At 37.6% G+C, this 22,607-nt stretch overlaps 1 protein-coding gene, 1 long non-coding RNA gene and 1 pseudogene across 2 annotated transcripts; 2 read left to right on the top strand and 1 right to left on the bottom strand.

Annotated features, from left to right (window-relative positions):
• Nucleotides 1–934: 934 nt before the first annotated feature.
• LOC113667337 (uncharacterized) lies at nucleotides 935–3,320 on the bottom strand. Its single transcript, XR_016186458.1, has 3 exons — nucleotides 3,034–3,320; nucleotides 1,597–1,650; nucleotides 935–1,193 (listed from the first exon to the last, which is right to left on the bottom strand). It is a non-coding gene; the product is annotated as an uncharacterized LOC113667337 (long non-coding RNA).
• A 3,174-nt stretch (nucleotides 3,321–6,494) lies between these two features.
• LOC113667353 (uncharacterized) lies at nucleotides 6,495–8,443 on the top strand. The gene is made up of 4 exons (XM_089207911.1): nucleotides 6,495–6,543; nucleotides 7,110–7,227; nucleotides 7,361–7,503; nucleotides 8,265–8,443. Exons 1-4 carry the CDS (start codon nucleotides 6,495–6,497, stop codon nucleotides 8,270–8,272), a joined length of 318 nt encoding a protein of 105 aa, XP_089064037.1. The 3' UTR covers nucleotides 8,273–8,443.
• Nucleotides 8,444–9,782: 1,339 nt separating this feature from the next.
• Nucleotides 9,783–12,563, top strand: LOC149045045 (uncharacterized; annotated as a pseudogene).
• Nucleotides 12,564–22,607: the final 10,044 nt, after the last annotated feature.

The following is a 22,607-nucleotide window of genomic DNA, read 5'->3' as shown; positions in this document are numbered from 1 at the left end:
CCTGAAGGTAATGTGAAAGGTCTTGTTGGTGTTTAGCCATGCCAGAGACTCGACATGGCGTTCACATGCTGAAAGTACGTAAACAAGTCCTGATCATCCGGTTGACACTTGGTCTTCACTAGTGTTGGAACCATTTCTACATTGCTCATCCAGACTTTCGCATGTCACGCTTTCAATAGTTAAGTATTCCGCTTGTGCTTGCAAAACCGATACCCTAGCTTTAAATGGATTGTCAGCGATGGCTCCGTGAGTGGAATCGGAAGAAACTGAAAACTTTGATTCCGTTGATCTGATCATTACATTTACGGGTTTCATTTACGAATTTCATTAAATGGTTAGGGAACATTTAGGCCTCTTTATCTCAGGAGATACCCAGCTGTAGTTTAATAACTAATGACTCCGACTTAAGTGTCTCTCTTCCTATTCCAAGGTCCCTGAGGGTTCCCCAACAAGAAAAAAACCCCCATAAAATAGCGAGTTTTACAATTATAAGCGAAAAAAAATGAAAAGTGGTCTTGTGTTATCCTTCGGTTGCAGTTAAACCTAGAAAAACCAACTTTACAGGATTAATCCAACCTGAAAAAGAACACTGAACGATCTACTATTACTGTTGTTAATTTATAGATTATAACCGAAGAATGTTTTGATTAGATAACATCAAAGTGTAGTAGCCAGCCAATAGAGGAGAAAGATCTGATATTGTGTACATAGGTAACACAGTCCAAGGGTAAGAGTGCGGTCTCCTCAGCTACGCAACCGTTTGTGCGACATTCCGACGAACGACTTCAAAGGTGAGTAAGATACGAAAACGTTTAACTAATTTCGTAAAATACATGTAAGATTTGAGGTAACGATGACAGTCACCATCAACAAAAAGTTTGACCTATCTGGGACCCCTCGGTTATCTAGGTTCATAGAATATGCCACCATGACATAACGACATTAGGATATCTTTATTGACTCTTATAAAGCGTGTTCGGTTGGAAGACTGCAAATCGAGGGTCAATCCTTTCAATCTTAATGTTTAACATAAATGTTTCATATTTTTTCATATATATGCTTTGAGGAAACTAGCTCTCTAAAACGAGGAGTCAAAGGAAGTAGTTCGTTCTTTGTTTGGCTCTCTCCTGGTCATTCTGTCAGTCACCCAAGTACTTACTGTCTCCAAACTCTTGGATGTCGTTAGCGATTGTCTAGGATATACGGAAATAGAATTATCAACCTGGTCTGCAATTAATAAATCTTGGAGTAAACTGATAATACAAGCATTAGACATCAAGCATCATTGCATTGCAGCATTAATCTGGAGTGCATGATGTGGTCCTCATCGAGGGTTCACTTTCTTCATTTTTATTTAACAACAATAGGACATCTTCCTTGTTTTTTCATTCTGTTATATTTTAGCACATTTTGATCTCAAGGTATTCATTATATTTATGTGAGATCTATACTTTTGCTTTACTTACTCTGATGACTGAAATTGCTTCATTGACAGCAAATTAAAAGTTACCCAAACTCAAACTGATAGCGTGAGACACAAACCTCGTGTGATACGTGAAAAAATACGCACTAAACTACGTGTCCATGAACCAATACCTTCAATGTTTCATCGTCAGCCTCCAAACGTCGCTGTGTCAACTGAGTGCCAAGCTGCAATGAGCATGATTCACTGTTAGTAAATCTAACTTTACAAATAAGGTTTAATCCAGAGAATCCTCTAAATAGACGCGCACCGACACGACACGCCTCAGAAAAGCGGCAACTCATTGTCAATGTGGTCCTACATGTTAGCGCAAATGAAGCCAACGTGAGTTTAGTTTTCATGTACTGGATAGTGTTTGATGTTGATTTAATTCGAAGGTTCATCAAATGTAGGAAAGGTGACACCAATATTTGCATCAGCTGAAACAATAGTGATAACGAGGCGTTTAATTTAGCATAATGTTACAAAATAACCTGAATTAAGGGTGATATACAACTACCTCTGCTTGCGAATTGGATCAAGCTTGACAAACTTGCTAAGAATAAAATTCCACAATAAATAAATTAAGCTGCATGCTGCTTAGTGAGGTGAAAGCGATCAACGGTAGGTCTTACAATTGAGAACATCGGCTCATTCACGAACTCTTAATAACATGTTTACATAGAAAACCTAGGTCACAAAAGCACTGGAAAACTAAATAACCTGGCAAATCAACTTCCTGTCTGTACAACCGAAAGTAGAGTTGAATTTCGAGAATTGTGCTGCTAAAGATAAAAATTTCGGCGACAAATGGGACCACTGAATCAGCAAAATGTAGCCACAAAGTATTCTGGCTTTCCGTCTGGTGGAAAAAAAACCGATAACTCTCTTGCATTGCTTATGATAGGTGATGGTCAGTGGCTACTAATATGATAACGTTACACACTCGTTCAGTTTAGACGGAGAACGCTTTTTTTATGAACATTTTGATGCCTACTAATTTGCTGATTGGCTGCCTTTTTTTATTGAATACAATCATTTCGTGGTCTACAGTGTTACCAGTGCTATCAAGTTGAAAAGTAGAGGAAAAAAAAGATTCATGTTGGTTTAAAACAGGGCTACCAGAAATTTTAGTGTCTGAATCTAGCGGCCATACATTCTTGAATAGGATCTCTGCTTTATCGCCCTTTATACTGTTACAGTAGATTATGCATAGGTTCACCGCAACACATTTGGAAATCAAAAGGAATTATTTTTTCACAGGAATCGGAATATTTCTTCATGAAACTAAGCTTGATCTATCATGTACGGACCTTCTTGAGATTTATATACGCGTGCCACGTGTCTCGATCAACTTTTCTTGGTCAATTCACGATTTATTATCCGAATTGCATTAGAAGTTTGGCGACATTTGTCAACCTTAGAAACTAACGTCAAAATCATCCCGTGAAAAAGAAATAAAGACTAGTCCTTACCCATTATGTCACATTAGAACGACATCACAGCAACGTGCTGTGCCATAGTATAGCTTTTCAAAGTTTCACTTTCTATTTTCAAAGACGGTGACTCACCTTTACTTGCCTTTTCCCGTTTCGACGGTTGCACATCATTAAACCCGGTCGACAACCTTTGCCAGGCGTAGCTTCCAAAAAACCAAGTGATACCAAGTTAATCAAAAGTAATGCCGAGAGAAAAATTCCTATTTTGCAGTACATTTTCTGAATTTGAAAATTCTTCAGGCAGAGCTTGTGTGAGTGCAGATAAGAAACGTAGGTATTTGATCTGGTTTAAATAACGACAACACTAACATGGGGGGATTTTAAATTGTCTTGGCGGCATGAAAGAGACATATGTGAGCAAGGATTTTGTTAGGATATTTATTTAAAAAATAATAAAAGGTGGTTGCTTGATCAACAATTCGCACTTTTAATCAAGACTGAAAAACCAATCAGCCGTACACCATTGGTACAGATGAAAAACTTAAATGTGATAAGACGATATACTTCGGCGACAAAAATAAAATGGAACCTAGTATTTCAACAAGATATGATGTTGGTAGGGTAAAATTTGTTAGACCTACAAAAGATGGGATAATTTTGATAGCTCCTTCAACGCACCTGCAAATTTCCGTCCTTCCATTTAATGAGATCAGTTTGAACTTTCAACAACTTTTCATTACGTTACTCTAATTTTTAATTTAGATTTCTCATTAACCAAGAGCTAAATTTAACCACTTATTGAGGAACATAAAATCTATGTCGTATTTGAGTATGGCTTGGTCCTATAAGAACTCCATAGTCTTGACACTTTCGATCGATATTCAAATATGAAAGCGCTAAATTCATTTTAATTGGAAGGCGTAACGAATTTACAGGCCATTTTCTAGTATCCAAACAAGAACTAATGCGCCCGTTGTTCAAAGAGACCGACCACAAATATGGGATCTTCATTTCCGAGGAACCTTTATTGTAGTTACACGGTCGGCGTAAGTAAATTTTATGTGGTCCGAAAAAGGAACCGATCTGAAGGCGAAACGTAACTCTGAAAGGTTCCTGCGTTGTCTTGATCAATCGAGGGTTTACAGTAGAATGTTTTTTCTGGTCAGTTAAAACGGTAGCTTACTTTGTTTTTCATACACTGACTTTTTCATACACTTCGGTCTATAACTTTAAGATAATATCGTACATAAGTTTTTTAACGCGCCAGAAATGTTATGTTAAATGTATTAAGTTCATATTATTAAACTATTTTATTTGAAAGACATGCGAAGAAGGCAAACGACCAGATCTGATTCGGTGCCCTTTAGCTCCGGATTGAAAACGGAACATGCACTCGATAATAAATGAGCGAGAGAGAGGATGCTAAAGATGTTCTCACTAATCAAAGCCTTAATCTTTCTCTAAGTTCGAATATTATTTAAAGTCTGTGAAAGATATTCTCCTTTTTGAAGCGAATGAATAATTACAGTCCAAGTCTTCTTCGCAAGCATAACACCACTAATACTCAATGCCATGCTCAAATTGTTGATTAATTCTTAAGGAATGATTCCCATTTTCATTTCTAAACGTATTGATGTTTGTGTTTTCTAGGTTAACGCCTTTAATTTCTTTGTCGAGTTTCCTCTTCTTTTGCGTACTGTTACATTGGTTCTACAGCTAATCCAGTGCTTTGTTAAGAAATAGCTATGTGAACAGGGCAGCGCAGCCGTAGAGTAAGTCATGGCTGACCATTGCTACGTATTTTATTGCATTGCAGTTACAACATGTGGGGCTTCTTGAGTACTTCTTAAAAGAGGGTTAAATTTTTATCATTTTAACCATTATTTTTAAACGCAGTCGTTAGAAACAGTTTCTGGCCAGCTCAGTGTTTTAGCGAAGTTGTGCCATGTAAATGAGAGGGATTTTTGATGTCATATTAGTTAAACCCTAAAATCTCCTTGCTACTATTTTGAATGGTCAGTAGACCTGCAATTTTGATTTTTTTCAAAAACTAAAGCAAAATATTTTTGGCAAATTATTTTTTCATAATTGTTATGTGTTATGCATTTAGATTAATCTTGTTCTTAACGATAAATTTACGATATACTGAGAGCGTAACAAAATTTATTGGAAGCTGCTTACGTTTTCTCAAGAGATTAAGCGGATCAGTCGGTTAAAGAACTTAACAGACTGATCCGGCAAAATTTGGTTTGAAAACATTTTCCTGTAAAGTATAAAACGTTATCAAACAAGGCAGTGTTTAAGTTCATCGTCCAAAGCTAGGTGTCTGAATAATGAGTCACAATTCAGAGCACGGGCATAAAAACAAAATGAAATATATTTAAAAAAGTCTTTATCGTAAACAAAGACTTTTTGGATTATGTAAGTTCAAATAGACTGATTTGGCCGACTAATTCTTGGTAAGGTTTGATTAGTCGTTTTTCCTTACTTCGAGTCTCTTTCCTATTTTCAGTATTCCAGGGTGCATAAGATAATATTGGTAATATTTTCCGGGTCAAAAAAGAATGAATTGTAGGTTAAGGCTAAGAGACAAATTCAATTCTTACGAGAAACATTTGGGCCTGACATATTGCTTTCGTATCATGCCGAAAGAAATCACATATATTTAATATTGAGAGCAATCACTCACCCTCGTAGCGAATTCGAAAACAGTTCTAAAGAGTGATATTAACATTTTACTCTAATTTAAGTCATTTTACTTTTCTTTTCATTCGGCCTTTGTGAACTCTCAGACTGACAGGTACACATTAAGTACAGGAAATTAACTCAAAAATCAATTTAATTTTTAAAGGGAGAGAAGTTTGCTAATTGCTTTCGTTTTATCGGCTATATTTAGGCTTCAAAGTCGAAACAATGGTTTTTTTATTAACACCGCATGTTATCTTATCACGGAAGTAACCAAAAAAAACACGGGGAGTACTTGAGGAGACCGACTTCGTAATAAAACTTTAGATGCAACTTAAATAAGGGCTGGAAAGAGATGTGATGTACAGTCGCAGTCTACATTTATCGATTATTATCTCCTTTGGATATACTACGATGTGTACTGGAAAAACATAATAAGGTTTACAAGTTTATCTAGTTTGGATCTTTATTTTCTTTTACTTGTCTTGTTCTCGCTTGAAAGAAATAAAGCTATAATAAATGTCGTTTAACAGAAATAGGCCTACACTGGTTAAGACGGATCCTTGCGTCATTTCGTTTCCTATCTTAGTCCGGTTTATGAGTTATCTTCGAAGAGATAAAGTTTGGTATTACCAAAAAAAAATCTTAATTATGGGTGGTTGAAATCCTTGCAATTTTTACAAGGAACGACATAAAAGTTAACGAAGAGTTGAATATGCATATGATTATTCCTCTTCGTTTATGGGAATTCATATTTGGTACTACTTGGTTCGAAAATATCACAAAGAAAAACCTGAAAATATTTAATTTATTTTCAATATTTTACTTTTGGGAAATTAACAAATTTTTGTACCGGATATCGTATTGATCAACATTAAAGCGATGTGTAATTCCTAGCTGCCGCCGAGATGCTTGTCCTCGAGAGTATCTACAACACAGATCTGTCGTCTGAAAATTGTATTTTACCGTTTTGAATGAAGTGTTTGTTTTTATGATTTATAGCCGCCATTTGCCTTCCAGTATGAGTATTAGGCACTTACAATGGGACGCAAACGCAAATAGACTTTAATAAAGGTGCGAAAAAGGTGTTCCTGAAAAAAAAAATTACAGTTCTTAAGATTACGGTGAAATGCAGCAGAGAAACTGTAAAGTAATCAGAGTCCATGCATTGTGCCATCTTATCAAAATTTACATTTTAAAAGAAGGGCCTCTCTTGGAAATAATTACCCACAAAATTAACCGTTACTGTTCGAGGGTGGTAAAACGACGTTATTAAACTTTGATGTTAATATCACTGAGACATCGAACTTTGACACGTTCTGCTGAATACCTTTTAATTGCTCAGACTGTATATTACAATAACATCGCTTTATTCAGTCAGGAGAACAGGAAATTTGGTTGATTATCCTGTCATACGTTAATTACACAGCTAAATTACTTCCCGTGTCATCCATCTTGCAGAAAACGACCAATTGATTTAAACGTGAGCGTGCTATTCGATAATCGCATTGTTCGATAAACAGGGAAACGGAAATTCGGTTCTGTTCTAAAGAATGCCTCAAAAGTGAATCCATTAACAATCATCTGTCCGCATTTGGGATATTTTACGGCAAAATTTTATTTGTTTCTATATTTAAAGAAGTAAGATCTCACAATTTCCCCACTGTATAAAGGTAGTGCGAAAAAAGGTCACATTTAAGCGATATTTTCGTTCAGGAAGTATACCTCGTAGCTTCCCTACATTTTCAGTAAAATTTGTTTAATTCACAAATAGGCACGCACAGTATAATCAAGATGCACCGGGTGGCGGTAGTTTTCATGTTTATGTTTGTGTGCCAACCAGTTCAAGGATTGAAAAGATGTCGGCCTGGGTCAATGCTTTGTCCAGCTGCCGGTCGTTCATTTATTCCAACACAGGTAAAAAGTTTCATTGTTCTTTGCTATGCCTTGAAATCCAACTGTATATAGACAATTTCCAACCAAAGACCTTCGATAAAGAATAGATAGAAATAAATGTAATGGTGTGCTGAGATTCAAACTCAAGCTAACTGAATTCTTCATCTGCTCCCTTTTAAATATCTTTTTTAGTTTTCCGAGGAAAAAAACGATAAGTATGACATTTATTTATGTTGTTTTTACGTCTGTGTTGCACCATTTGGATAGTGGAAAACATTCTGTGACAAAAACTGATACCAGGTTTTAAATAAGTTCATCACGCGGTTTCTTTTTTCTGATTTGATCCATTGTGAAATTTTTTTTCATCAATCTTGATTTTCTTCATTTCATTTCATTTCACATCTTCTTCTGTGCAGAACCCTGGTAAGACTTGATCGAAGCAAACCTGTGGATCTGTGTACGGCTCGGAATCACGATTTAATGTTGCTTTTCTGGTTTTCTAAAATTGTTAAATAGTAGTATATTTTTTAATTCAATTGGAACTATGGTCAGTTCATCTTCCACTCTTTCCCCATCCGTTTATCAACACGAGCGCAATGAACATTTTCTTATTGAATTTGGCATTCAATATCATCCCATCGATTAGCTAAATACAAATTAGAGAGAAGTTGCTTTTACTCGAAGACCAAATGTTTTCAGTTTCCTGGATCCCTTGAAACGTTAGCGGGAAAGGGTTGATGCGATAAAATGGTTGTACTAAAAGTGTGTATTTCGTTGTACAGGAATTTGACAAAGACCCATCTTATTTCGCAACAAGAAAAGATAAACCAAGGTCAGACCAGGTTCACTACAATCACCAAAGGAATGCTGTATCGCTCTTACGGAAGCTACGCATCACAAAAAGTATCTAACAATGTGTGGAAAGACCGAAACAATAAAAAGCATGTACAGACCTTTAATATGAACTGTTTCTCTTTAATTCGAAAGAAACTATTGCTATTGATTTCAATTTAAAACCAAGAATCCTATTCGTTTTAAAGATTTATGTGCTCCTAGGAAACAGAATGGCGCAAAGACTAAGCCACCTATACATACTGCGCTCATTCAATGATTGGGAGCAATAAATTAAATGGCATTTAATGATAGTACTTTATAGTTATTAGTTATGATCTTCCTATGTAAAGTCTAGAATACTATGTATCAGAAGATAAGATTTCTATGAGAAACACATGTTTCGCTTAATTTTTAAATAGAAACCATGCGTTCATTAACGTTCGTTTATGTTTCCTGATCGATGGCAAAATTTAAGGCATTCGAAGAAGAAAGCAACTGTTGGGATGCATTTACTGTTATTCAGTAAATGGTTTGAACCCGGGGGTTAACATGTAATAGTGTGGTTTGATCGTCCGGGTGAGTGTAGTCCTGAGAAGGACTGTTGTCGGTAGTGGTGACTGACGTTTCGACAACCTGAGCGGAAGTCATCATCAGAGTCAAGTGAAAGGTTGTTGTCAGTCGACAACTGTAACACTCAGTTACTCCGAAACGGATACCGACCGAAGCTATTGTATCTAGTGTTGAGGCAGCTCTTTCTCGACAACGAGAGCTACCTGAGTCTACTAAGGGTAACATCAGAAGTAGAATTGAAAAAGTAGAATTCCACTATACAATCAGCGTCACTACATGACAGCAACTTGACTAAAGACGAACAACATGCCCTTAAACGACTGAGAAACGACAAGGACATAGCTTTTCTACTAGCCGACAAAGGACGAGTTACTGTTGTCATGGACAAGACTGACTATCACGACAAAATGGACGCACTTGTTAACGACAAACAGACTTACGAAGAACTCAAACGTGACCCGACTCCTACGCTTCAACGCAAACTTAGCAGAACATTACTGACACTCAAGAAGACAAACGCCATTGACACCCAACGCTACTACCGACTAAGGTGCTCAGTACCACAGCCACCGAAACTTTATGGTCTGCCGAAACTACACAAACCTGGTTTCCCAATGCGATCTATTGTTTCCTTCTGTGGTTTTCCGACATACCAACTGTCCAAGTACCTAACGACAATAGTACAACCGCTCACCGACAAATCCAGACGAAAACTACAATCCACCGAGGACTTCATTAACGCCACGAAGACTGTACGGATACCTGACGACTACAAAATAGTGTCATTTGATGTGAAATCGCTTTTTACAAGTATTCCACTTCAACTGGCACTACAATGTACTGAGACTGTCATCCTACAATCTACAGACCCTCTACCGCTACCGACAGAGGACATTATGGACTTACTAAACCTTTGCCTGACATCAACTTACTTCAGTACAACGGCAAACACTACAAACAGTTATACGGTACAGCTATGGGGTCTGGTTTCTGTTGTTGTAGCAGAAATTGTGATGCAGAACATCGAGGAAAGCGCCCTTTCGACTTGCCGACAGACGATACCACTCTGGTTATGCCGCTACGTTGACGATACTTTCACTGACGTACGACACGACGAAATTGACGCATTCCACCACCACCTAAACGAACACTGACATACAGTTTACTAGAGAGGTCGAAGAAAATGGTAAACTACCTTTTCTAGACTGCTTAGTAAGCCGTGACGACAATTCACTACGGACAACAGTTTACAGGAAACCGACACATACCGACAGATTACTGGACAAGTCATCTTACAACCCGACATCTCACAAAGCCACTACTATCAGGACTCTTACCCGACGAGCGCAATTAGTATGTAATACGACAGACAGCTTATCCGACGAAAACAAGTACCTTAACCGTGTTTTTTCAAAGAACGACTACAACGAAGACTTCATCCAACGTAACACTCACAGACCTACTACTACTACCGAAGCTAACGACAACGCAACTCCTACGACCACAGCCACTATACCATACATAAAGGGCATATCTGAGACCATCTCACGCATCCTACAACCATTCAATATCCGCGTCGCTCACAAACCTATTACCACACTACGTCGGTTACTGACTAACATCAAAGACAGAGACGAACCGAGGAACAGACAAGGAGCAGTATATAAGATCAATTGCTCCGACTGCCACGCCTCCTACATCGGTGAGACTGGCAGAAACCTCGCAACTAGACTGACCGAACACAAACGAGTGACGAGGAAAGGCGATGTCAACAATCACATTGCTGAACATCACCGACTTACGAACCGCACTATTGACTGGGACTCTGCGTAGTGCCTAACCTACAGCACTAACTACTTTCAACGACTGACCCTGGAAGCTGGTTTACTAACTTGGAACAGAGTCCCCTCAACAGGTGTCAACCACTACCGGCACCATACAAACGACTCATTCACGACATTAACATTACAGAATGCTATTGTCTTTCGCGACATGTACTTCCAGTGCCCATTTTATCAGCGGGCAGCATAATATTTTGCATATCCTGAACTAGTCGGTCGTGATTGGTTAGCAGGTAAGGCTTTGAGAGTACATGAGTCTCTTGGCAGATTTCAGCTGCTGTCAATCAAACGGTTGGATGCGTAAAGTAAATCCCAAGGTGACATAAAGTGAACAATAGCCACGCTCTTAACAAAGCGTTTAGCAAATTCGTTTGCTGCGAATTCTTATACAGACTCCCGTTGGTCAAAATTTTATTAGAATTATAAAAATTAGTATCATGAAAATAGAAAATAGAAGAATTTAGAAAATAGTATCATGAAGAATAGGCGGATTTAGAAGCGTAACTTGCGATCAGGCGGTTTTGAGTACGAAAGGCTTGCGGTTGCGGACTGACATTAAAAAAACGCTTGATTGAAGGTTATAAAAAGCGGTGCTCAGAAAGCCAGCTAATCTGTGGTCAAGTGAAATTTTAGTTTCATTCAATCTTTGTCTTAAATGTGGTTTTGGCGTACCCCCGTATCAAAGAGAATGAGGAGCACGAAAAAATGGCCTAACCACAGTTTTATAGCGAGCGCGATGCGTGGGTCACTCGCTTTTACTTGACACTTGCGTTGTCGTACTCCACTGAAAAATTCTGATGGCTGAACAGGGCTTTTCGTCCTTGTTTAGCCATCAAGAAGAAGAGTTACGCGATGAAAAAAAAAAGACAACAACAACAATTGCAAAAGAGACTAGGGTGGAACCCTGTTAATGCGGCCACCAACGGGCCATGGAAATCTATCCGTATTGACGGGCGTAAAAGCATATCACTCACTTGTACTTCACACTCGCGCTCTTTTACTCCACCGATTAACGCAGTCCGACCAAACAGAAGAAAAAGCAAGCAAACTAACCAACAAACGGCCGCCACGAACAGGTTGACGGCCGAGGGAACAGTTACATAACTTTTCACAGTTGGATCCGTTTTGATCATTCAGAACACATATATAAATAGTATAGTTTCATTTAATCCAATCAGTAGCTAAAACTTATATGCAACAACATTTCAAAGCGTGCGAGACATCAGCCAGGCTTTTACGCAACATTATTGAATGATGTCCGCCGTCGTGGCTATAATTTGAAATACCGACCGAAGTTAAAACCTACTGTTATGGGCGTCTACGAAGTTGAACGTATTGTAGCAAAACTTCAAGGAGGCAGAGCAGAGTACTTCATCCAATGGCAAAGCTACTTCCCGAGTGAAATACTTCGAGAACAGATCTGTCAATCCATTTCGCGCCAATGAATGGCGGGAGAGACCAGCTCTTTCATTTGAGAAGGGTTTAAAATCGCCCCTGACGTGCAACGAAACTATCACGATACGGCACGATGTAGCGCGAGTGCTCTTTCCTGGTTTGCCCTCAGACCTCCGTGGGTCTCCGTACCTCGCCAGTGAAGAGGAACTGATAGCAGCAGGCCTTGGTCCTTATCTGAAGAGGTGTTTAATGGTAACAGGCGGCGGATGTCGCGTCGACACTCCAGTCAACTTGAAGCTGCTTCTTGACAAGTCGCTTTCCTTCGTAGATGAACAAGGCCGCAAAACAGCTCCCCGCCCAGTAGAAAAAGTTCAGATCAAGTTTACTGACAAAGAGTTATTTCGCCGGACGCATCCGGTGAGCCAAGTGCTGCTTTTATGAAAAAGGCTTCTTTAGAAGCCACCAAATGGAATAAAAGTTTATGAGCAACAGTGGTATTCATTCATAGCTACACAGTTACTTATTGATAAGCTCAAAAACAAATTTATTTAATTTTTACAATTTTTTCCGCGGCTCCTTTGATGACACTATGTCTGTGAACCTACGGCATACATAGATACATACATACATCTTTGTTTAACAATGTAGATTATGAAAATTGGCATGACCGAAGTCCTGATGTGGACCTGCCTAACTACAGCTAATTAAATATTGACATACTGAAATAAGGATAAAAATTTAGGTGAGCAAGATATAAATTTCTTCTTAAATGCAATAACGATTAGATAAATTTAAATGCAATCATTGTAAATAATACATAAATATCTAAAAATATAAGAAATCATCGTTTTTCATTGAAACACAGCAGGAACCGCTGGCCAAATTTATGCTATTTAGTAGATGTTTCGTTCACATTAAGCCCAATGATGTCCTTGACATGATGCGGAAGAAGGTTCCATGCCAACGCGGCACTGTGTTTAAAAGTGGACCTGCCAATTTCAGATCTTGGTCCTGGCACTTCTATACTTAAAGAATTCCTTGAAATGTGATTGGGTTTTGCCTTAGAAATTACAGTATTCAGTTTCTCTGTAATTGAATCATGATAGGATTGGTAGGTCACAACCAGCAGTCTCTTTACATAATACGAAGAGAGGGGATTCCATTGCCTCAGTTTCTCATCAGTTGGAGTGGTCATAGTGGTCATAGGTAGCTTGTAGACAATCTTTAATGCTCTTATATGAATACGTTCAATATCCTCCATAAGTGCCGAGGAAACAGAGCCCCAAACAACAATATTATGCACAACACCAGGAATAATTGCGTTGAAATAGATAGATTCCAAAATGGACTGAGGTAGGAATTTAATTCGCTTGAGAGATGATTCGTGAAGAGAGGATTATTTCTATATCCTTACCAATGATAAAAACCGTGGTGTCGTGAACGAACATTTAGAGGTCACCACAAGATGTAGATTCGGGAAGATCATTAGCATATATGGAGAACAATCTCGGTCCCAGAATGGACCCTTGTGGGATTCCATAATTCACAGGTTGAAGGGCAGATTTCTTTCCAGAAGTTTGAACAAACTTGTTCCGGTTAGACAGGTAGTTTGCAAGCCAAGAGAAGAGAGAGCCCTACATTCCAGTGGCCTTCAGTTTTTCTAACAGGATAGAATGGTTGACATAGTCGAAGGCCTTCCGGAAGTCGACAAATAGTACTCCCACTACCAGACCTTGATCCAGAGCTGACTTTCAAGTTTCCGAAGTTTACTCCCAACCTCCCAAGTGTTTACATCAGGCTATGTAAACACGGAAACCATTTTACATTTCTTTTATAAAATAACTAATGAAAGAGGAACGAAACCGTGTTTACATACGCTCATGTAAAATGGTTTTATGGCCAATCAGAGCGCGCCTACTATTTGAATTATTTTATAAAATGTTATATTACGGCTCTTTTGTCTCAGTCGGAGTTCTAAAGGCACGAAATCTCTTTGGGAAGTTTTCGAAGTTTGAGTAGCGGCCAAAGCAAAACTAAACCCCTACTGGTTTCCAATTGTCATAGCAGACTACCATTATTAAGGGGAATTGACGCAGCATAGTGATAACGACCAATTCTGGGCTTTTTCGATGCAATGGAAACGCTTGAACACTCAAGGTGATAGTGATAGTGAGTAATAGTGTAGTTTGATCGTTCGGGTGTAAGTTCGATTAGATATACCTTTTTTTTCCTAACTACCTAAGAAACAAAACCAACGTGGCGTTCATCGCTCTGCGATCCGTGCTATATCAGTTTTTCATATTCAAATTATACCGTGGAATGTCCTTCTCAGTTGGCGAAATTGAATGAAGCAGATACTGTCATGGATTACGAAAAAATTGTTTATATCATCCATGAGTGTAGACAATGACAGTACGGATGTGATTTTCACATTGAAGGTTTTAGAAGATGTGGATTAAATCGCAAAAATGCAAAATATTTCAATTTTGAACATTATTGTGAAAAAACCCTAAATCTCCAGAGCGTCTCATAGATGGAACATTTATCGAGAAAAATCTTCAGTGGTTTGCCTGTTTCTCACAACTATTATGTAAAACGGCACGAACGTTAGCGACATTTCTGCAAAACCTATGAAATACCACCGCAATGTTAATTAAAATCAAGAATTGTTGTACAAGAAGCATACAAGTTGACTATCATAAAGACAAGAATTGGAATGTGATTAGGAGTAATAATTATAGCATTAAACAGCTTTTTTTACCTTTATAAATACAAGTCTTTAATTACCTACGGATTGCACGAAAATGTTCTTCTGTAAGGATAGTGCAACTGCGCAAAGTTGTATAATGCATTTAGTAGATAGTGGCAGTTTTGGTACGTATTGTTTATTCATTGAACATAGTTATATATGTATATATAAAATTTTGACGAAAATAACCATCAATGAGTAGGGGAGGCACCTATAATCGATAACTATTTTTATATACGGAATTTGTGTTATATTTCGACTCAAAATTAATGCTGAACAATATACTCGTGCTAAAAATACCTTAAAGCAGAAGGTCGAAATCAAAAGTCTATAAGTTGATATCGTTGCATGGCTTTACCTTGGTTATAAACAAGATTATAAATTACCCTTAAGCTTGAAAACCGCCGTCTTGCAATTGGGGTGCAAAGAGAGCCTGTGAGTATCTCAAAATGACAATTTCAGTGTGTACATCTCGCTGAGTTCGCCCTTCTTCTCACCAACTGCAGCGCTGATGCTGAACAAACGCACTTGACAAGCCAGATTTCTCACTATAATCATAATTGTCTTGCCATTCAGCTCCATGCAATGAACATAAATTCATCACTGCTTGGCCAGTGTCATCTTGCCAGGCCAGAAAAATCAGTGGCATTTTATTTACTCTTTTCAGTAGAATGCAAATTGAGCGTAATATCAAAGTGCTCCTTGGGTGCCTTGTTCAGTAATTTCAGAAAGTAATTTCACAGAAAAAGAATTTATTACCAAGATAATTTTTAAAAAGGCAGGGCGATCTAAATTCTGCCAGTGCATTAGAGTATAAAACGAAACTAGTTTTTTCCATGATTAGTTCCTGTATTGCTTTTCCGGGGTGTCATTGCATCGCTTGATAGATATTCATTGCGTGCAGGAGACGTCTAGTCGGGGAACTAAGAGTATAAATTGCTCATAGACAGGGAGGTTTATTTTTTTTCCTATAAAGATTAAGTAATTGGAGAAAAATCTGGGGCTAAGAATGAAGTTCAATGATGTATTTCTGGTGCCGTGAAAGTTCATCGTGGAGTAGGAGATTAAGATGCCTGACAAGAGTTTAATCGTGTAACATTGCGTTTGGTAAAAGAAATGAAGACGATAATGTCAAGTGTATGTGTATTTTCTAGGTGAGCATCATCAGTGCTGAGTTTTTTAAGGCCAAATTGAAGGAGATTTTACCTGCTCAAATTGCTTAGCCTGGAGCAGTAAGATTCGGATCTGAGACTTCTTTACTGAATAAAAGCTAATTCGTCAGACTGAGGTGTACAAATCAGCTTCCAAAAACCGAAATGCGGGTACAGAATGATGACAAATGAAATGATCAGGAAGAATTGCCTACGTTTGAGGTGTACATATTCCAAGATTTATCTTCCCTTGAGTATTCATTTCACATTCAACAGAGATTACTTGGTATAGGGTTAAAACAACTACTGATGGAACGATATTGTTTTGAGATGATATTGCTGTAGTGAGTACTTATCCGATATGTTCTGAAGCCTGTAGCACTCAAACTAGCGTTATAGCTGGGCATCGTGTGGAGCACACCAACATAATCAAACAGGCAGAAAAACAAAACAAATAAAACAAAGCAACTTTTTCTAGTACAAGCGACCTTTGAAGACCCGCGAATTATAGGCGCGACTTTAAAGGCACCACACGCGACACACGATCCGCAACCATGAGTCAAACTCGAAATATTTCCTTATTCTGATTGGCAACGAGAAATGCAGTTCTCAGGTGAAACTATACAGAAGAGTGGATAAAAGTAATTTAATGCAAAAGATGATAACATACCGTTATGATGGGCACTCGATTTTTCGGGGGCTAAAGAAACTTATACAAAAAATTCGTAAAAATTGTTGTTTTGATTGAACACGGTTGTTTTCACCGAGTGTACAGGTTTCAACAATTTAATCTTGCATGTGATTCGCTCTTCGCTTCTGTATTACAATGAAAAGATGTGGTAAAGAATTGCCATGTATATTTGTTACAGATGATCACATAATTTTCTCACACAATTTGGAATGAACAAGCACACATCAATTCTTTCAAGACAACCAATTACACTCGTTTAACAGACAAAACAAAGGATTTTGAAAAAATTTCCTTCACACACTTTAGAGCTTTCGCTGTTCATCGGCTGTCACCGTCTGCCATGCCTCTTGTGAATTTTCCATAAAAAGATCTAAAGATCCCTGTATTCATTTAGGAGGACGTACATGTACATGTTGCTATCTTTTTCATTATTTTTGTTACTATCAATGTTATTATTATTATTATTATTATTATAATTATTATTATCCTTATTGATATGAATTCTTTTTCGGCCAAACGGTAAACAAGGCAGGGCCGAGTTGCTTGAGCACGGAAAATATATCCTGCTTTCTTCGTTGGGAAAAATAGGTTTTCACGCAATCTCATTCAGTGGAGAATCTTTTGCCCCCGCAAACAAGTAAAACTGATTTAATCACAACAATTTCATTTAAATTTGGTTATTAAACATACTAAGCGAGAGCGAATGAAATTACTTTGACTATGCTCTATTCATATGAGTTTCAATTTAGAAGGTTGTTCCTTGCGCAGTTTTCAATAATCCTAAGTCGAAATGTTATTTACCTGTAGCTTAGTCAGGACTGCAGTTAATCGGGTTTTGAATTTTTCGGTCCTGGAGTCTTGTATAATTATAAATGGATTGACTCGAAATTAAGTCTCTCGAAAGGCACGAGGGGTCTCGTCTTGGATCGAAACTTATTTAACGCAAGTGAAAGTTGTTCCGTAGGTTCATTTTCTTTATTTCTTTGAGGGTTATAAAATAATCAATGTCATATCTATGGTCATATTTATTCCTCTTTTATTTCAATATTTCACAAAAGAAAACAAACAAGCGCTCAAAGACGCCCATAACATGAATCCAAAAGTGCGAAGAAGCACAGTATTCCACAGGTAATCCATAGCGGACACTTTTAGTTCAAACAAACACCTGCATCAAAAGGAAAAGGAACTATTTTCAAGACATTTGAAAGTTTTTTTTTCTTGAAAAAATGTTCGATATAAGATGACACCAATACCTAAGAATAACTGCATAAATATGGTATTCACTAGCCGTATTGAGAAAAACTGTGCCCGAGGTCTTGGATACCGCCCGAGGCCGAAGGCTTTTTTCTAAAACATGACGAAATGCTTGCCAAAAGAACCTGAATGATTAAGGGCTGTAAACATGGCAAGGTCGTCCAGAATGATGAGAGGATTAATGAGTTTTTTTATCGGCCTGAAGTCGTGTTCGAGGTCTTTTTTTAAAAATACTGCCCAGCCTGCAAAACGACCGACATATATTAATGAAAAATGGCAACGAAACTAGGGATGTACTCAGCGACTCACAAAAGCGTTACCGTGCCCGCGAGCAGAGATAAAGCTAAGCTATCAGTAGCATCCTTTCCATTAAAACTGACGTTTCCATTATAATTTTAAAGTACTATCGAGTGTCGAACATTCTGTCAACAGTATGTCAGATATAACGTATTTTTCTTTGCATCTGGCCTGGTTGTGCAGGCTCACCCTTTGCAGGGACTAAACAATTACCTCTTTATCTGGTACTGAAAGCTGAATTGGTAGAGGGAAACTCCGAATTAGGACCTCATTCAAACCAGGCCAAGTATTTTAACGTTACGAACCAGGGTTTAGTTTGAAGAGACATTTTTTAAAAGAATAATCTAGGTTCATTCATAACGGGGATCTACGGCTCTCATTCAATATTTTAAACGAACGTAAATTGTGAATAACATTTAATTTTTGTGTTCATGAAGACCTTACGTTTTCCATCTAGTTTAGCAAAGAAACGAGAAAGAAAAGAAGCAGTTTCATACAAACATCTCTTCAACAAACATCCGTAAGTTACTGAAGAGAAGACAAAGAAACTGTACATACTGATTAATGAGAATGATTTCAATCACTGAATTGATCATCCTCAAGATGTTCAGGTCTTGCAAAATTATTCGTTGTTCGTCTTAAAGAAATCGAATTCGTTGCACAATATGAACGTTGACGATAGAGCGTGATGCATTTTTGTGTGATGCAAGGATCTTATAATTATAATTATCCTCATATTTTGTGGTTGAGTTACTTTGTGTGTGTTAGGATCTGATTCTTGAGACTGCCATGTTTTTCACTCTTTCTCGCGCCCTTGCGACTCAAAAAAATGATTGGTGAGCGGAAGGATCTCTAAAGTAAGCCTATTGATCCATTTGGTCTCATTTAAATTTGAAAATGAAACGAACTCTGTAATTTCAGTCAAGGCAGATAAACATAAATTCGACTCTCTGCCTTCTCTCTTCGACATTTTCATACAAAGTAATCGTGACCAAATAGCCCCTAACAGATTGGCAATATTTCGCTGAGCGACTGAGCGAAATCTTAACGCGAAGTACGCCTAAAGGCAAAGCCGATAGTCATCAGCTGTTACTGATGAGCTTACGAGCCAAAAGGACGTCAGTTAAGAGGCACTTTAAAAAATTTAATAAAAGTGTGACGCAGATTATTCCTCCAAAGTGTTACACATCAAGAAAACTACTTGCTGGTTTCGGATAATAACTATAATTTGTTTCTTTTCGTTGGAAAAAGAAGTCATCAACCAAGCTCGTTCAGCGATGAATCGTTTTCGCCGCCTTTCAGGTAAAATGTCCAACACTGCATTAAGTCCGATTCAGGCACAGATATTTCACATAAGAAAAAAAACATGACATACTAAACGAGAGCGAATAAAATACTTCGACCATGTTCCATCCTTATACATTGCACTGTAAGTTAATACTCTTTTATCATTTCCCATGCAATGTATAAGTCTATAACAATTTCAAAACTAAATTAACGCTGAGTTGAAAACCATTGCTTTGTTATAAACAGAAGGCGATATCCTAACTTAGAGCATGTCTATTCATTAATGTGGTGAAAGCGGATTGGGAATGATCAACATCTGTAATTACTTTTGCGTTAACATGTTGTCAGTTTTCAGTTCTGAACAGATTTACGCTCTTGCCATGGGCACCGCAAAAGGCATTTGCTTTGCAAGAAATTGTCATTTAAATTCCGCCCTCTAAGTAAGTTAATTTTTAAATGGAAATTTATACACGAAATTATTTTAAAGAGAGATGGAGCTTTCATCCATGTTCTACCATCGACAAGAAAGTTCATTTCATGCAGCGGAAAGATTACATTTATACTCGAAATAAACATAGAGAAACCATCATTAGGGTCAACAAGTTAATTGTAAACGTTAGTTCCATAATTAAGTCCAGCAATTTTCTTTACCCTAAAAGTAAAAATTTCAATATCAATACTAAATCTAAAATGAAAATAAGCTTTTCGTGTGTTATATGAATGTCAGCCTGCAAGGTACATGAAAGGTTTTGTGAAAAGTGAGTTCAAAAGACTCAAGGTAGAAATTGCATTTATTTGACAGCTTAGCAAACAGTACATGAAAATATTCCCGAACCAGCGGTGAAAATGAAAAGCCTTTTTTTCGTATTAACTGGAAATCCTCGATTCAAACAGAGCTTTAAGTGGATAGATTTGTTACGAAGGCTGTATCTGCATCTTCCTTGGCAGGGTAATTGCGTTAAAAAACTATTTCTGCTTGTGGAAAATAAGATGTGAAAAACTCGTGTTTTACATATCTGAGCACTGAAAATTTGGTTAAAAATATAATTGCTCAGTTTTAGGGTCATTTTCGAAACAAAGGCTAATCAATTGGTTTCAAAAAGCCAATCGTAGAAAAGGAAAGTCTCACGCTTTATTGGAATTCCGCTTTTTCCTGTCGGCTCTGTTCATTAATAAACCCTTTGTTCTATAAGGAAAATCAAGCATAAACTTTTTAATTCCCCTTTTAACATCAAATGGACTGATTCTATGGGCAGTTTCCTGTCATGTAGCAGGAACACTCCACCTTAAAGTGTTAATGTAAAGAGTCATTGTCATCTCAAACTTGTATTGAAAAACGTCCAAGGGAAATATTAGATTCCTTTTACAAAGAAGGTACCCAACTTTAAAATGATTGCATCTGATTTATCATTTTTGCAATAATTTGAGAATTGAAGGCTTTTATCAACATTAAATAAGCGTCGACTAAAACACCTTAGGTAATATCACCAGCTGTGTTACAAGTGACTCAGTTTATAATCAGACTAATTTCTGCGTATCTTCATTTGCTCTCTCTCGTCAAGACTCAGCGGATGAGGTGTGCTTTTTGGTTGATGAAAGCTGCGTGATCTTTTCAGTAACACACTTCCATTGCTGCCCTCATAGTGAGACCAGCTTTTCCTATTTTTTGATAACTATGATGCGGTGAAGATGAGAGTGATCTTCGCAGTAATGGATACTACTTAGGCATTGGTGAAATTAAGGCCTGAAAAAATTCAGGCCTGCACGGGAGTTGAAAACATGACCCATACGATAGCAGTGCAGTGCTCTCACTCTCTTTTTTTCCCTCTTTTGTATAGCTGATTTGGCCACGTGGATCATTAACCCTAGCGACTTTACTTTTTAATTCCTTTAGTAATGTAAGATACGTTTCTGTCCTACACATCAAATAGGTTATTCCTCGAAAGCGACCACAGTTTTTTTCCAAGAACGAATGTGGGAATAACTTCTCTATTTGAGAAACACTCACCGACCTGCTAAAAATACTTTGAAATGTATGAAACTCAACTTTAACGAGTAGAGAAAATATATTCTTCAGAAAGGGCACGTCTAAAACCTTTGGAAACGATCCGCTGTAAACGACTGACTCTGAATTGTAAAGACGGTTAAAAAAGATAGGCTTCTCTCAACATCATTCAATAACAAACGGCAGCCTACAAACGACTGTTCCACCAGAGTTAAATAATCAAAGGACAAACAAACAAACAAACAAAACCGCTAGATTTACTGCTGAATCAAAACTGACCAACCACGACTGATGTACTGCACCTACGTCTTGCACTCAATGAATCCGAAGCATTGAAAGATCAATTGAAAATTCAATATCCACGAATCATACTAACGCCATTCAATGACAAAGAATTCTTTACCGGACTGCCTCTACGGTTCTTGAAACGCCAGTCGCTCGCACCAGCAGCATTAAGGACCATGCAATCTCACCCAGACGCCTCAATTCCTGTAATGTCCTGTGACACACTCATGCAAGTGGCCACGAGTGCAACCAAGAACAAACCCATTAGTAACCCATCAGTAACGTCTCTCCCTTGGACCTCATGGAACTTTAAGAATTTTTTTTTTCACAATGTTTATTGATTTTTGATTGTAAAGAATGGAATCTTTACATTTGGTGGCGAGGAGGGGTTTGTTCATCTGACATCATGTTGATTAAATAAAGAGTTGCCGAAGCGTTAATGCGATCAGAGTTTCCGAAAAAATCTTTACTTACTGGAATCACAAGTATCAATCAAACCTTTCTAGTGCCAATCCTGTTGGTTAATTTTTTTTTTTTTGGTTTTTTGTTTTTACTTGAAATGTTAAGTCCAACGTGGAAAAAAATTGCATTCAATACTACTAGTATTTACATTACTAATTTACAATACTTTACATACTAATATTGATTACAATAGTGACATTGCTCACAGCACAATAATTTAACGATGCACGTTTAATACTAAAACAACAACAACAAAAACTAACAGACAGATTAATAAGGGTGAGGTTGAAGATAACACAGCAAC

The sequence above is a fragment of the Pocillopora damicornis genome, chromosome 5 (assembly GCF_964200805.1).
Source record: "Pocillopora damicornis chromosome 5, jaPocDami1.2, whole genome shotgun sequence".
Lineage (NCBI taxonomy): Eukaryota > Metazoa > Cnidaria > Anthozoa > Scleractinia > Pocilloporidae > Pocillopora > Pocillopora damicornis.
Note: the sequence above shows the minus strand (reverse complement) of the source record. Positions and strands in the feature narration are given on the sequence as shown.